Genomic DNA, 18,194 nt, shown 5'->3' with positions numbered 1-18,194 from the left:
AGCGACCTGGACCGCCGAGGGATCTCCTCCCAATAACCATAGCCTCCCCAGGCGAGAAAGTTGAGCTGCTTGAGTTCTCACTGGTTGTTTCTCGTCATAAGACCATTGGGAAAACTGTTGGGCTGCGCTGATTGTGGATAGCCCCATTCTGGCTAATATCTCCTTTTTTAACGCTTTGTAATCTTCATTTTTAGGTGTCTCTAGTGAAAAATATGCTCGTTGCGCTTCTCCTGTGAGAAACGGAGCCAACATTCTCGCCCAGTTTTCTTTTGGCCATCCTTCTCTCTCGGCAATAACTTCAAATGTATGTAAATATGCATCAATATCATCCAGGTCGCTGAGTTTAGTGTGAGATGATGATGCGCACTCACTTCGGGAGTCGAATGGTGTCTGGCCACCTGGCGGAGCTGTTGTTCCAGTCGATCCTGTCTGGCTGTAAGTTGCTCAGAGATGGAATTCTGTTTGCTGGAGATCTCCGCTAGGTGGAGCAGTACCTCTTCCACCGACATGGCGACGGGATGTTGACAGCCGAGTAAGAGGAAGCGTGGGAGAGAGAGAGAGCGGATGCCTGTCTGTAACAAACACAGAGAAAAATTCAGCGGTTATTTTCTACTTAATGGTGAGTGTTTCTTCTGAATTTTTCCCTCTGCAATGCCTGCATTCTCCACCAGTTGTAGCGAGGCAGAGGGAAAACACAAACACCGTAGATAATGTTACAAACAATGCCCCGGAGGGTGCCTTTATTTTACAAGTGATATTGGGGTGAATGAGTGCTCTTCTTAAGGGTGCGTGCTCAAGTGCTCCGGGGAGATGGTGAAGGCTGGTGAGAAGTAGAGTGTTGGATCGGTCACGAGCTGGATTCGGCTGTGGGAGAGACAGAGAGAGACAAGCGTTAGCGCAGGGAGTCATGTCAAATGAAGCTCACTTCCTCCTGTGTGGGGCTGGCTTATATCTCTCCCTGGCTGATGAGGTCCAGCTGTGAGCGATCCGAGGTTGATGAGAGATCCAGCTGGTGTGGATTTGTGCCCAGGGCGACGTGGTACTATATGACTCGCTACACAGCACTAACCCTCATAATGTAATAGTTTATTAATGAATATTTTGAAATAATTATATTTATGTTTCCCATTATCATATCACAGTGGTTCCTCATTTATCGCTGGAGTTGTTTTTTAAAAATAACCTGCAATAGGCAAAATCCTCGAAGTGGTCAGCTTTATTTTTTCAATTATTATATAGGGGTGTCACGATTTCGATTTTTAATCGAAATCGAACTAAATTTATGCTCAATTTTGATTATCGAATCAAAAAATAGAATCGTCGATGCTGCCACGCCCCCATGTCACGTCAGCTTGGCTTGCCAAGCGGGAAAAAAACAGGCTTGTTGAAGTGCTTGTTAAACTGCAGAAGCAGGAGACCCGTCGACAGAACTTAAACCCTCTCCTCTTTCAATGAAGTCACCGGTGTGTAAGCATTTTGGATTTCCAGTGAGTTATGTTGACAACGTTCGTGTTGTCGACAAAAAAAAAAAACACAGTTTTGCAAGCTCTGCTATGTATGTATTACGTACGGTTCGTCCGATAGACAACACCGGCATCGCGATCCTCCACCCGCCCCCGTTGCAAATCCGCTCGCGAAAAGTACACACTCAGGCCCTGTTTACACTGTCTTTGTTTTTAAATTGCATTTTAGAACGACAACGATTTGACATCCACAGTGGCCTGTAGCATTTCTGAGCAGCCCTCCTTCCTCTCTACCTCTGAAAATGCACATCACGTGACCACACAGACACAGACACACTCACAGCAATATGAGCTCGAGACAGCAGGTCCAGGCAGTCAGAGGACTGCTTCAATCTTTCACCCACTTGTACTTAGTCATTTTAGCGAACACCTCAGATACTGTTGGCTGGTTCCTGTTGGTTGTGCGTGTTTTTTACCGACGCCATTATAAGGACACAGATCACTGCCTATTCACGAGTCCCGCAGAAAAAGTGATTGACAGGTGGTAATTATGTGTGTATCTTGCCTTTATTCATTTACTGTATGATTTGTTTATGGGTAAAACAAAGACCATCCAGGTCAGGTAGTTTAAACGGTAGGCTACAAATAAATAATTGGTCATTAATTAATTAATTATTCATAATCGAAAATCGAATCGAATCGTGCCTTTAGAATCGAAAATGTAATCGAATCGAGGATTTGGAGCATCGTGACACCCTTATTATTAGGCTGAAACGGAATGTAACAAAACAAAGATTCATTTATTCCGTAATTGCGCCCTACAGCTCCGTGCTGTAACTTCAACCTTTCCTTTAGCATGTCCAGAAGTCCAACTTTTTGTGCAATGGTTAGCACCTTCCTCCTATTGGGTGCTAGCGTAGGTGCCTTTGAAGGCGCAGAATGTTTTGTCGACATTGTGGGGTTTGTTGATGACAACATACAGTCCAGCATTTCAGAGTCACACTGCTAGCGATCGAAGGCTTATGTAAATGCTAGTTGAACTCATTCTGTACTGTACAGGAGACACGGCATGGAGGAGATTGATTGACAGTGGTCTACAGCCAATCAGGATGCAGAACACAATGTGCTGTAGAAAAAGCATGTGAAGTTACCTAAAAAAAAATCAGCAGAACTGTGAGGCCGTGAAAGGTGAACTGTGTTACAGCGAGGGACCACTGTAATTTTCATGTATTAGTCATTTTTGATTGTTTTAGGATAAAATTTTAAACATAAATGTTCAGTGCTTCAAGCTACGCAGAATAAAATTATAAATATTGAGCTGTCACATTAAGTTTAACATCTAACTACTGTACATGTGGCACAGCATGCTATAAAAGGCATCTTTTCCATGTTAAAATTAGTTTTTGAAACTAAATTTCTATTTTAGAAACGGTTTCTATTTCCGTGACGTCGCAGCAGAACAGCACTAGGGGGCAGCATGATGATAACAGCTTTTGTTATTTTCCCCACTAATGATATTCACAGGGACATCGTATCGACAAATAAAGGATTTTTTTCATGCAGTTCTTTGCACAACACCAAATAAATACCACAAAACAACGTGATGATTTATGTGATTTGTAATTGAATGCATTTACCTCTCCTATCTATCTCCAGATGGGCAACTTTGTCACATATATACTATTGCAGGGGTGGCCAACCCTGTTCCTGGACAGCCGCCTTCCTGCAGATTTCAGTTGCAACTATAGACTGTCAAATATATGGACGTAGTATCCGTGACATCACCCATAGGTTTCTGTAAAGCGCAAAAGAAGCCACAAGTAGGCTGTCGCCATTTTGTTCGCTCGTCATCGGACCTAGGCGGGATACCAAACAAGGGCAAAGAGGCGGAGAGTGAGCGGAGCTACAGACACCTGCTGTCATTTTCCTTGGACCTGGCTTAGAAACACTTTACTTTGGGAAAACGCTTAATACTTCATCACCTGCGACTCGTTTGTGTTCTGACCCCATGTGCTCGGCTGTACACCATATCAATAAAGTGTTTAGACTTTTAAAAATACTGTAGTAATTACATTGAGCTACTAAAAGTAAGTACATTGAGCTACTAAATATTCTTATGACGTTTTCCTACAGAAGGAAAACGCGAATTACTTCCAAACACTTCAGATATAGTCTGTGTTAGTATGCAGGACTATTGATGAAATCCAGCATAACACTGTATGACAATGCTTCAGATGACTGTACTACAGCCCATAGCTAATTAATCTGTCAGACTGTGGAGTGCATTATAGCTCTAAAGAACATTAAAAATGATAAATTATCTTAAATAAAACAAATACATTTATAGAGATGGTTTACAAGTATATAACTTGTAATAAGTAATAAGGCCACGTGAATGGTTTGTGAGCACAATTAAGTGCACACAGCATCCCATATCATCTGATAATTGTAGAGAATAATCCCAAAAGGCAACTGACTGTGTAAAGCCACATAAAGCAAAACAAAAATAGGATGAATATGCCGAAATCAGTGGCTAATCTGCCGGAGTCAGCTGAGGTGACGTGATGGCGAACAGCGAGACCTAGCTGTCAATCAAGTGGCCACACCCTTAATTTTGCATACTAAATATTACCTAATATAAAGAAAACTGATGAGTTATAAAAAAAATTCACCCCCCTCACAGTTGTCATGAAGGGTAATATTAGCTGTATGAACCAAAATCGTTCTTTGTACCAGTCTGTAAACACCTTTTTTTCTGCTGTAAAGTTGGCCATTCTAACAGTGGCTCAATTAAACTTTGCTCTATTATGGAGCCAGGAATAGCGGGTTTTCGATGATTTGCAGTTTTAGTTACTTTATTGGCCTCCTGAGGGAGAGCGGGAGGTTGCCGCTTGGTTGCTACCCATATCAAACACACCTGCCTGTAATTATCACGTGGTGTTCAGGTCCTAATTAATTGGTTCAGGTGTGTTAGATATGGGTAGCAACTGAAATCTGCCGGAAGGTGGCTCTCCAGGAACAGGGTTGGCCACCCCTGTACTATTGTATGACAAAGATCACCTCAGGGTACAGATTTTGGGCTTTATTCACTATTAAATGCTACCAATATGAGTTTAAATTCCAATTTACATGACATTCATGCCATACTGAAAGCAGCAGCAGATAGTTCACCTCAGATCTTGAAAATAAAATAACTGGCAGACGATTTGAAAATGAAAGCCAGTGACACAGTGTGAAAATGAAGCTGACACAGTGCAAACCAACTACACCAGTCACTCAGTAGCCTATTATTAATCTTAAAGAGGTTTTAATATGTGATAATTAGATTAAAATCCTTTACTAATTCATTAGGAGTGCAGTGGCCGGTGTTTAAATGTTTCTGTCATGTCAGCCAAATTGATGCAGACAGCCAAAATGCTTGTTGTGTTGCATGTTGTTAGGAACACGGTGTAACTTATTGCAAATTTTACATAAGACAGATAACATCCATAAGCAAAAAAGCACATCCACCCAAAATATTCTGACAGAAAAGGCTATTAAACATATATTTTAATATTCCATATCATTTTTATTTGAATACAAGCTCATTTTTAATGGTGGTAGTGTTCGTTAACAATACTGTACCAACCCTGGCTAGAATCCACACTATGTAGAATGTAATATATAATATGCAAATGAACCATCTGTTACTGCAATGAATGGATAGTATTGGATGAATAATTGATTTTCCTGTTCCTCTCTAGCTGTATGACGGCCCGAATGATCAAGCTAATCTAATTGGTACGTTCTGTGGAAATGTGCCTCCACCAGCCGGCACCACCAGCGGTACCAGCCTCCACATCGTCTTCCGCTCCGACATGTCCATCTCATACAGAGGCTTTCAGATGGACTGGTACCAGAATGGTAAGATCAAATACACAGCCAACTGGAAACTTTCCATGAGCAGAGTACCAAATAGTGCTTAGCCCACATGGGGTTTATGTTCATGGAAAGTACCAGGTTTTTTTGTGCACATGTGCCAGCCTCAAAAGCTTTTTGTTTAACATCCAAACCTAAGAGAAAAGAAAACTGTAGAAGGAAATAACATGGAGTCCAGCGACCTGTAGTCTCTAGAGTGATGATGTCATTGGATATGCAAGGAAAAAAGCAGTCCTAATGAACAAAGCAGGGATGTCACGCATGAAGGCTTCAATCTGATTGGCCAGCAGGGAAAAAAGAGCTTATTACCAATGATGAATGAATCCAGGAAAGAACAGAAGGGGCTTCTGGATTGTGTGCATATACAGTTGAAGTCAATATTATAAGCCCTTATTTCTTTTTTTAATATTTCCCAAAGTATGTTCAGCAGAGCAAGAAATATTTCACAGTATTGCCTTAATTATTTTTTCTTCTGGAATAAGTCTTATTTAATTTGTTTTGGCTAGAGTAAAAGCAGTTTTTAATTTCTTTCTAACCCATTTTAAGGCATGCCCATAGCCAAGAGGGTTCAGGTGGTTAGTCCAGAATTAGTTCTTTTAATTATTTTATGTAAAAAAAAAAAAAAAAATTTATATATATATATTTATTTATTTATATATTTATTTATATATATAATGAAGTGTAATTTTAAATAACTATGGCCAGCAATTCGAATCCCATGGAGCCTCAAAGCCACAATAAAGTGACTCAAGTCACGTGACAAAACCCATCGAGCGGTAATGTTTAAATATTTGATGCGACATCCTCATCCATACTGTGATGCTATGGGTCAAAATGAGAAAGAGAGATGGAAGAGAAAGCAGGCAGCAGCATCATTGTCGCAAAATATTAAACATGTTTAAAAAGACTGCCAAACAGGGTAATGCTAACTTTACTTCCACAGAGATGAGAATCTGTCACTATGAGGTTCTAGACCAACTGGCCGCATTTGCCAGGACATCCTGTATATTGGGCATTACTGATTTGCCCCATTCCCTATTTTTGCGATTAAATTTTCTGAAAAAAACGATCTAATGAAGACTTTAATACCAAACGGAGTTCACTTCACAGCAAAAGACAATAATACCATCTTGCCTGTGTTTTTAAGGTTGTTTACACATGGAGGTTCATGTATCAACGCTGCGTATGCACAAAAACTTTGTGTACGCCAGATTTCACACTCACGTTTGGATTTACTAACGATGAAATTAACGTGAGAATTTGCGCTGGTCCTTGCCTAATTCATGCCTAGCATACATGCATTTCTTGTGTGTGTTTATTTTATTTCCATTGGGAACTCCTAGCGGCAATTGTGTTAAATTGCACACTACAAAGTATCTTTGAGCCGTGCAATGGCAGCTGTATGGGACGAGATCATCCGCATGTCTAGCAGGTATATAAGGTTTCCATACCATGCAGTTGACCAGCCAAGCATTAAAACGCAATTTGCAGCGATCGCCAGTTTCCCCAATGTAATTCCATAATGTGAGTGGACACACTATGGAATTACATAGTGTCATCAGTGGAAAGTATCAAATTGCAACATCAAGTAGTTTAACGAGCAGTTTTTAACATCAAAACATGAAGTGAATGAAACCAGAAGTCTCGAGCCAAAAAGATAAAAAAAAAAAACTCAAAAAAGATTGCGCCCGCTCGTCGGCGGAAAATAAGGTGAATACAGAAGGGCTAATAAATCAGACTTCAACTATATTAGCTTATTTTCTGTAAAAAAAAAACTAAATTTGCTTCAGAATGTCAGAGTGGAAAACTCTAGAAATGAGCAGACCAAAAAAGCTCAGTCTTGAGAGACGCCCTTGTTAATCTCTTGCTATGTCAACATGAATTAATAGGAATTTATTTTATTTTTAGCACAAACCTTTAATTCAGTCCGTTCACGTTTACAGTATATCAGAGAAGAATAATGTGCTCATTAAAAACAAAACAAAAAGATATTCTTTAGCCACCTCACTTGATGATGTTTTGTGTTTACACTTTTAAATATGTGTGGTTGTTGCAATGAAACTCACCGCTGGGTCAAAAGGAAATCTTTAACTCCGCAGTTGAGCTTGTTCATATTTTACTTGTATTCGGGTTAAGACAAGCCAATATATTTTTAAGAGTGTGTGTTTTTCTATGTTTGTGTTTGTTATTTTCTTTGTAGCAACAGCAGGATCAGTGTCAGAGAAAGAGAGAGACAGACACACACACACTCTGAAATCATACAGAACCTTCAATTATTCATGCTCTCCAGTCTCAGATGAAGTCATTATTTGGAAGGAAGTGATCTTGGTTTCCATGGACACAATGTGTAGTGTAGAACACTGTAATGTAGTTATGCAATGCTCACAGCTCTGTTTTGCAGCTGTGAAAAACAGGCCAGGGGAGGAGAAAAATCACAAAGATTCAAAACAAATACAAAAAGACCTTCCTTTCATATACTGTAAAATATATATATAGAGGCATAGTTCATTCAGAATTGAAAATTCACTGGTCCAACTCCAAAGCTATTAAAGAAGTATGAAATGTTTTTTCTTCTGTAATATTAAAGAAGATGAGAAAATGCAGTTTATACTGTAAATCACCAGCGATTCTGGTGTCAGATAAAAAATGTTGGTCTCTTTTTATATGAATTGGCCTTATTTACTATGTATTTGCTTTTTAAAGCTATCATTTGGTAAAATTTGCTTATTATCCACATGTATCTGTAATTCAATTTCTGTAATTACACTTTTAATAACGCTTTTGACCCCTCCCTTACATCTTAACCCACCCTTCAACCTACCCATACCCTCAAACGTGTCCTTTACCTTACATTTATCCCACCTAAATAGCACCATGCAGCCTATTCAAATGGTGTCACTTGATCGAATGGGTGTTATCAGTGGTTATCAGCTGATAGCTATGGGCCTGTAGGCTCAGAAGGCTGTTATCATCCATCAACATGGTTAATCAGCTTTAGATCACATACAGCCGGAAGTTAACGAGAATTATTTATAATATTTATTAAATGTCCCATCAATTGTATTTTTATTAATGTCTACCCCAATCCGAAACCCAACTGTCACAGTAATGGTAAAACAAATGTGGAGTCTTCTCTATTAGTATAGCTGATTAACCATGTGGAGGGATGATAACAGCTTTCTGAGTCTACTTGTAGGCGCAGAAGGTCCCTACTGGCCCATATCTATCAGCTGATAATCACTGATAATGCCCATTCAATTGAGTAATAACATTCCATGAGGGTGCATGATCACAATAAGCACATTGTAGTCAGTGGTGGATTTAGCGATTTGGGGGCTCTAAGCAACTCCAGCCATGGAGTCCCAAGTCTCATACACCCTTTCTACTTTTATTTAATTTTTATTCATCTTTTTTATATCACTCAGTCTTCTTTTCTACGTTTTATCTTACTGTAAGCTTTACATATTAAATAAAAGGATGTCTTAAAGTGAGTTTACAACTAAAAGAAATATATATTTTTGATAAATTTGACTGCTGGACTGCTCCATGTGGTGGATTTTTTTTTTCATAATATTATTACAAAACGTTACATCATTATAATAATATGATATTTTATTGTTTATTAAATAATATTTATGTAAAAAAAATGTTTGACTCTTACTATACAAAATATGATAGAAAATTATGTTACATATAGTTTATAGATAATTTATATATAGTTATATAATATAGTATATAGTTTATATAATATATAGTTTATATAATAATTATAAGATAATTTCTAGATATTCTAGATAATTATAGATATTTATTGGGGGCCCTCAGATGTCCTGCAGCCCTAAGCAGCCGCTTACCTTGCTTATTGGTTAAATCCGCCTCTGATTTATAGTTATTCATTATGCAAGTACCTAGTAGTTAAACCACTTAATATAAAGTGGGACCAAAATCATTAATGGTCTTCTAAAGAAAAATCACATCGCCAAGATGTTGGATGGCCTGAAGTTGAGTAACATTTAAATTTTAACATGACTATTAATATTGTGAGAAAAAATGTATGGACAAATAATGCCAGAGCTATAGAAACTCCTCAATTCAGCAAATTCAGTGTTTCATGGCCACAACCCAATTGATCCATTTTGTGAATCTACAAATGTAGCTCCACCCTCTCTTTGTCCTCTCACAGACCCGTGGACGCTGGTGAGATTGATATTATTGATTAAGACGGCAGGGGTGGAGAGAATGAATCCGTTCTGACCGATCTTTCCTGAATATCACATTACACTGACCACATTTGAGTCTTTTCATGCTGTGAGGGTCAATATGGTTTCATATTTCCACTGATAAGGCATTTCTCCTGTCTGGACAGTGCAATACGGCTGCCTGTTCTCTATTTCCAAATTCAACCAGAGACTCTTCAAAGAGTATTTGACGTTAAACAAGTATTGTGGACTTTATTTCAAAAGTATACTATGGTGATTTCACAATGGGAGTTTGTTAACCTCTTATTATAATGTTATTAATGGTGTATTACTAATATTAGTGTTCCTTTATTGTGCTTCATTGAGATTTCATTTCACTCAAATGGATTTACAAACTAATAACAGGAAAGTAGTCAATGTGTCTCTCTGTTGCCCCCTGCAGGCTGTGGTGGGGAACTCTTCGGCCCTGTTGGTACATTCAACAGTCCAGGTTATCCCGGGCAATACCCTATGAACCGTGAGTGTGTCTGGCACATCCATACCAGCCCTGGTAGTAGCATCTCCATCACCATCCTTGAGTTTGATGTGGAGTATCATCCTGACTGCAACTATGATAAGCTGGAGGTATGCAAAAAATATAAGCTAGCATCCATTATACTGCATGCATTGAATATGCCCTATCGCATTTACAACCTGACCACAGTTCATGAGAGATTTTATCCCACAATGCAGGGCTCTTAATAAAGTATCAGAGGATTTTCCAGTTCCTCCACGATCTGTAAATGTAAAGCAAAATCAAGCAAACTCTTGAGAATTTTGCAGATCTCTCAATTTTTTATGACATGCCACAAATTTTCTGCAAACTCATGGCTTGGATCAGGAATGTGCAAACTCGGTCCTGGAGGGCCGGTGTCCTGCAGATTTTAAATCCAACTTGCTTCAACACACCTACAAGGATGTTTCTAGAACGCCTAGCAAGAGCTTGATTAGCTAGCCCAGGTGTGTCTGATTGGGGTTGGAACTACATTTTGCAGGACACCGGCCCTCCAGGACCGAGATGCTTTCTATGACAACATTGTGACATGTTTTCACCCAAAGAATGGTTCTTGTCGAAGCACACCTCATGTGTTGTTCAGGAGTGAAGTTCCAGTACCCTGACAGACCTTGTAAATCAGGGGTCTCAAACTCAATTTACCTGGGGGCCGCAGGAGGCAAAGTCTGGGTGAGGCTGGGCCGCATAAGGGATTACACACAAAAAAAAGTCCTCAAATGTCATTATTAACAGTTTTAATTATTTCTTCCGAACATGAAGTGTCCTGAACATTAATAGAACATTGAGTGAAGATTATGAACAGTTCTTCTGAACATGGCATCTTTTGCCTACTTCTTGCTGCCAGAGACTTGACAGCGCTTCTTCTCACAAATCTGAACCACATTTGGCTTTAGAGCGGAAGCAGTTGAGACCTATTATTGAAGTCCTAGGGAAAAAAGTGGGGGAACTCACTCAAAACTTCCATTCCCTCACCTAAAAATAAAGGCATATATATGTATAAATAAAACACCCCCACCCCACTCCAGTCACATCAGTCTGTACCAGTCTGTACCTATAATACTTCTACCTATAATATCAATATATATAAGATGCAGGGCAGGCACGTGCACACATAGGGCTCAACCTGTGCAGAGCACATGCCCTTTTTAGTCTTGCATAGAAAGTGCCCTTGCAAAATGATCAAAAGTGCCCCCGCGACTAGACACACCCTCGGTCCCGCCCTTCAGTAGGCGCGCGATAACACCGCTCTTGAGTACGCGCGCGACAACACAGCTGATCAGAACGCGCGCTACAACGCGCATTGAGTGACAAGCGCGCTGTGTACGGATAGAATCAGCGGAGCGGGGAGCGCTCTCTCTCCCCGCTCCGCTGATTCTGTCAGAGTACAGCGGTCGGCGCGGGCCACAAAATATTGCACTGAGGGCCGCAAATGGCCCGCGGGCCGCGAGTTTGAGATCCCTGTTGTAAAACAATATCCAAAATTGTTGAAATCCCAATGCGCACACACCACTTTTTTTACTCAGACATTTAAAAAGAACTTATTTTGGTGCAGTAATCACAATACCGTGAAACTGTGATATTTTTATTCAAGGTTATCATATCATCATAATTTTTATATCGGGCTATGCCTACTCCAGGCACTCGAGTGACATCAATCCAATACTCACTCTCTGTAGCATCTCGAGCGTAACAGTTTGGATAGCTGCAGTTATTCCTTCTTTTAGTTCTTCAATGTGAAACTTTAGATCTTCCTTAAATTGACAACAGAAAGAGCTTAGCTCCTTTTCTTTTTTGCAGAGTTCTTAATTTTTAAAGTTGTAGTATTCTTTTTGTGGTATCACCTTGTATTATGCAGCCCTAATCATGCATACACACCATTAGAGTTACCATGCTTTATTTACTTACTTACTTACTTACTTAATACCCATAATAATGTCAGTAAAAAATTGGAAACCCAACTCTTAAAGAAAACATTCTAACTGAATTTAAATGCTTGAATAAAAGAGTAATTTTACGTTAACAACATTTTAAACATTAATAAATATTAAACATTTGGATATTGAACATTTCATATTAAAATTACGTGTCTAAGTAATTGCATGATTAAAATTTGATTAACTTTTTTTCTTGACTCAATTGCATACTTTAGTTAGTTGTATATTTGATATTAGGTTAATTATTTTAATTACTATTTGGCTACATTTGAAACATTAAAATAAAGTTATTAAGTGCTATTTATTTAAGTGAACTCAATGGTTCTTGGTCTAAAATCAATAAATATGGTAGTCTGTGGTATGTTTTTTTATTGCAAATCAACACATACTGGTACAAATTTTAAGAATAGCTTCAGGAAAATCAGTCAGTTTAAGCTGCAAAAATCAGAACAAAAGTCCTGTGAAATCCTGGAGGGACTGATTTTCTTTCCACTTCAGTTAAAACGGTGTGTGGGTGTGTGCCTGCTCATGCCTGGTTGGCATCGGCTGGGCTCTGTGGGTGTGTGTTTTGTAGTGTAGACCTGAGGAATGCTGACCTCCACTGTAGCACTGAATGGAGCCACCAAGGCAGAAATTAACTGGAAGTCAGAGCTTAGTGAAGGGCTTAGAGACTCTCTCATATGCGCACACACACACACTTTCTGTGCCACACAGATGCCTGTCAACCAGACGTTGCTTTATAACTGCATTAATATTAATGCCCTATGGTTCATCACGTGAATTGTTTGCTTGCTCATTGTATAAATGTTTAATATGGGATGGTGTCTGCACTGTATAATGTGCTTAATGTAACAATAGAAACATAATGCGATTTGCATGGATGCCTAAGCAACAGTTTATTTGACTGATTTTTTTAAATTTTATTTTTAAGAAAACCAAGCATAATGATGATTTTATTTAAAAGTCAGGATGTCAAAAAGCAGAGAAGCTGGATTGAACTTATTTTTTTAATCCCATTTGATTTATTGTTTTGTAGTCTCATGAAGCAGAATTCTGGGTTACTTTTAATCGAAGTAACTTTGCAACTACATTAGTCTCATAAAAGGATTAGTATAGTAATCGCAGAGTTTTAGGTTAGAGTTAAGTATGTTTGTCAGTAGAAAGTCAGTTGGGGATCATCTAAAAAAGTTAACATATATTAAAAATATAGTTCTCCCAAAAATGTTTTTACTCTCCCACATACGGTTTTATACTTTTTATTAGTTTCTTTCTTCTGTTAAACACAAAAGGACATATTTAGAAATGTTCTAGTTGATGGGATTCATTAACTTCCAAAGTAGGAAGAAAAAATACTATGAAAGTCAATAGGTTCTGTCAACCAGCATTATTTTGTGTTATACTCTAATAGTCTAACTCTAATAGTCTTTGAAAAAGTGAAGGGTGAGTAAATGATGGCAGAGATTTCATTTTCAGGTGACATATCCTTTTTTAAATTTTCTAATGAATTATAGTATAAAAACTAGTACTCAGAATGTCTAATGCCGAGGTCAGACTGCATGATTTTAGCCCCGATTTCGGCTCGCCGACAGGTTTTGAGAAATCGCCGACAAATGCCTAAAATCACAGGCAAATCGCTGCTCGTGCACGTGAGTGACAATCACACAGTATGAACTATCAAAGACGCGATCTGAGAGAATCGCCGATGAGTCGCCGATGCCCGTGAGATATTTGGCGTGCTGAATATCTGGAGCAGTCGGCGATTCAAATCATGCCGTGTGAATTGAGTTTTGACTGAAAATAACATCAGCGATCGCCTACAGCCAATGAGAGAGAAGCATTCACTTGCATGTGTGTGTGTGTGTGTGTGTGTGTGTGTGTGTGTGTTTGCGCGCTCTTTTTTGGTTTATTTGGACCCACGAAATGGAGGAAAAACTAGTGGAGGTTTGACAGGACACAGGAGCAACCGTGTCTGTTTGACGTTTAATACAAAAAGAAATTAGTTTATTATCGATGTTAAAGAGAAATGGCTAATTCCCTTTAAACCCAGGTGAGCAAACATGTACATGTTCTTCCCCATTAAAGGCTTCTTTCTCATTATGTGGTTAATAACAAAATATATAATACGTGTTTTTGGCTGTAAGACGTAGTTTGGACGACGTTGTCGGCGATTCTTCCTATAGTAAAGTCATGCAATGTGAAAGCCCTTGTCACCGATCCATCTTGCAGTGTAAACAAAGCAGCGACGAAACGCTTGCCCAGATAGTCAAGCAGTGTGAAAACATCTGTGACACGACTACTTTGAAAATCATGCAGTCTGAACTCGGCATAAGGGGGCCTATAAAGAAGTTTTATTCACAATGTCTTTTGGAAACCATTAGAGTTAACAGGTTTTGCACAGATTGTGTACTAATACTTTAATGACTAGTAGTTGATGTAGTTACAAAATTGTGCACATTGTAGTTGCAAAGTTGTGATGTAATCTATGAAATGTTAATTCAGACATTTTAGAATGTCCGTTGAGGACCAATAAAATAAAGAGCTATCGGTCCCACTTTATATTTGGTGGCCTAAACTAATATGTACTTACACTGAAATTAATCATTTATTTCAATGTACTTATTGCGTACATTTTTACATTGTACTTATGATTGATTAAACACCTGCATGTAACTACATTTGTAATTAGACAGTTGACCATCCCCTACACCTTAACCCACCCTCAAACCCGGTTGAGATTACATTAAACATCAAATAAAAATGCATATTTCACAGGACCTTTCAACCTACCCATACCACTAAACATCTCCCTATCCCTACTCATGTCCCACCTCAAGTTCATTGTATTTATATTTTAGTACATATAATTAAGGCCACCTGTTATAAAGTAGAACCGTTCTATCAGATATTGTGAACTAAAACAAAAATTGTTGTGTTCAAAATATCCAAAGTGTCCCCTAACCTCTGAACTTTATTTAGGTGTATGGAGGGCCTGACCTATCTGCTCCGCGATTGGCTCAGCTCTGCACCACACGCCCTCCCAGTAACCCTCTGCAGGTGTCCAGCACAGGTAACGCTGTCACTGTTCGCTTCACATCTGATGCAGTTGTCAGTGGCAGAGGCTTCAACGCAACATGGATAGAGGTCCCAGGAGGTAAGTTACTTCTCTGTTATAGGAGATTTCAATCTGCAGTTCAATCTGTAGTTCAATATGGTTCCATTATATTTAGTGCTGGGCAACGATTAATCACAATTACTTGCATCCAGAATAAAATTTTGTTTTGACATAAAACATGTATGTTTGTATGTATGTGTACAAACACATCTATAATACACACAATACAGTTAATACAGTTGAAGTCAGAATTATTAGTCCCCCTGTTTATTTTTTCCCCCAATTTCTGTTTAAGGGAGAAAAGATTTGTTCAACACATTTCTAATCATAATATTTTTAAAAACTCATTTCTAATAACTGATTTATTTTATCTTTGCCATGATGACAGTAAATAATATTTGACTAGATATTTTTCAAGACACTTCTATTCAGCTTAAAGTGACATTTAAAGGCTTAACTAGGTTAATTAGGTAAACTAGGCAGGTTAGGGTAATTAGGCAAATAATTGTATAATGAAGGTTTGTTCTGTTGACTTAAAAAAAAAATTCCTTAAAGGGGCTAATAATTTTGTTCTTAAAATGGTGTTTATAAAATTAAAAACTGCTTTTATTCTAGCTGAAATTAAACAAATAAGACTTTCTCCAGAAGAAAAAATATTATCAGACATACTGTGAAAATTTCCTTGCTCTGTTAAACATCATTTGAACATCATTTAGGAAATATTTAAAAAAGAAAAAAAAATTCAAAGGGGACTAATATATATATATATATATATATATATATATATATATATATATATATATATATATATATATATATATGTGTGTGTGTGTGTGTGTGTGTGTGTGTGTGTGTGTGTGTGTGTGTGTGTGTGTGTGTGTGTGTGTGTGTGTGTGTGTGTGTGTGTGTAATACACTCACATACATAAAAACAAAACTTGTATACGCATATACTTATATAAATCTATCATTTTTGCACAGATAATTAAATTTACATATAATTTGTATCATATAATTTATATCTGCATTTAGATAAACATTTATCTTAAATATATGCATGCATGTATTTATTTATATATAATAAATATACAGTGTACACACATATATTATGTCAAAAAAAAGTTTATTTTGGATGTGATTAATCATGATTAATTTTTCCCCAGCATTAATTATATTATTTTTTATATTTTTATATTTTTTATATATAACAATATTTTATATTGTTTACTTTCCTTTGAAACCTTTAGGATGTGGTGGGAGCGTTACAGCCCCCAGCGGAGAGATCCACTCTCCACAGTATCCCAGCAACTACCCAGACAATGCGGACTGTTCTTGGGTCATCACGGTGGACGCAGGTCATCGAGTCTTCTTCAACTTCACTGATCTGGATATCGAAAATCAGTTCTCATGCAGTTATGACTATGTGGCTGTGAGTAACTGAGCTGTCTCTGAGCGCCTGATGCATGTCATGCCCAAATTGCTGGTATCTGTAAATTTGTGATGTTTACGATTGAAGGACAAACCTGTTCCTGGAGTGCTACTGCCCATATAGAACTCTGAGGTTGGCCAATATATGAAAATGACACATATTGACACAGTTCATAAATCATATTTGGATTTCACATATAGAAATGAAATTAATGCAACATATATTCTGAAATATTTTTTATACATAAATACATACATATGCTCAGATATATTAACTATGTTATATATGTGTTCATATGTTTCAACATGGCAATTTTGCGGTATTCTGAGATATATGTTGCATTTATGGATGGCATAGAGCAGGGATTCCCAATCTTTTTTATTCCGGGACCCACTTAGGCAAATAATCTCAAGACCCACCATAATATTTTATTATGGAAAAATGGGTTAAAAAATTTATCCATTCAAAGCAGTCAAAAATTTATGGTGTGTGGCTTTTTGGATTTTGCGATTTGATATGTACAAAATGAGGCTCAAAGTGCTTTTTGTGGGATGCTGGCTGTAACTGTGATCATTTTTTTGTTGAAAAAGATCCTCTTCTTTTTTTCAAAAGAGAATATGATCAACCTTTGATCAAGCCCCTGAATTATGATCAAGCCCCGTCACATCGCAGTAAATTCCACTGCTAGTGTAGTCATAAGAAACTAAATAGCTTTTTGATCGATTACTACAGGGGTCACCAATCCTGGTCCTGGAGGTCCGGTGTCCCTACAGGGTTTAGCTCCAACTTGCCTCAACACACCTGCCTGGATGTTTCAAGTATACCTAGCAAGACCTTGATTATCTTGTTCAGGTGTGTTTGATTAGGGTTTGAGCTAAGATCTGCAGGACACCGGCCCTCCAGGAACAAGTTTGGTGACCACTGGACTACTACAAGCTGGGAAAACGTCAGATAAATATGACAATGCAATTAACTTTATAGCTGAATAGATCTAATATGGGACAACAAATAGCTTCAAATGATAGAATACATAGCAAACATTAGAAAACATTGACAATAAAATAAAAGGTTTAGTCTATTAAAATCGATGGCCTATCCAGAAATTAAATAAAGCTATAAAATCTATTTCACTTTTAATTGTATTTGCATATTGATTAAATTTACTATAATTATTTAGTGAAGAGCAGCAAATGAATGTCTCATTGTGTTTTGTTTGATAACAGAGGTGTTAATGTAAGAAAGCACAGATCTATAATGAAGCATTCGACTACTTTAATAACTGTTTGTGCTCATTTAAGAGAAAATTAGTACTGTTTAAAATAAAACACGCAGGACGGAGCAAAAAAAAAAAACGAAAAAAAAGAAGCACTTTTTAGATGGTCTCTTACTGAGAGCTCCGCTCTGCGCGAGCTCTACCCGCTAAACGCAGATTGCGAGAGCTCAAACGACCCACAGTTTGAAAACCCCTGGCATAGAGGCTCAGTGGTTAGCACTTTCACCTCCCAGAAGGTCACTGGTTCGAGTCCCGGCATTTCAGAATCAGTTTTATTGCCAAGTGTGCTTCACACACACACAAGGAATTTGTTT

The 18,194-nt window shown here is 37.9% G+C and overlaps 1 protein-coding gene across 1 annotated transcript in view; it reads left to right on the top strand.

The window, feature by feature from the left end:
• Positions 1 to 18,194, top strand: part of cubn (cubilin (intrinsic factor-cobalamin receptor)) — a 116,017-nt gene that overhangs the window by 50,007 nt on the left and 47,816 nt on the right. Inside the window, exons 27-30 of the mRNA XM_021470374.3 lie at positions 5,207 to 5,366; positions 10,023 to 10,204; positions 15,044 to 15,218; positions 16,426 to 16,607. Of these exons, the coding sequence (XP_021326049.2) occupies positions 5,207 to 5,366; positions 10,023 to 10,204; positions 15,044 to 15,218; positions 16,426 to 16,607 (699 nt within the window). The remainder of the gene's footprint in view (positions 1 to 5,206; positions 5,367 to 10,022; positions 10,205 to 15,043; positions 15,219 to 16,425; positions 16,608 to 18,194) is intronic.

The sequence above is a fragment of the Danio rerio genome, chromosome 24, assembly GCF_049306965.1.
Source record: "Danio rerio strain Tuebingen ecotype United States chromosome 24, GRCz12tu, whole genome shotgun sequence".
NCBI classification, from domain to species: Eukaryota; Metazoa; Chordata; class Actinopteri; order Cypriniformes; family Danionidae; genus Danio; species Danio rerio.
This window is presented reverse-complemented; position numbering and strand designations above follow the sequence as displayed.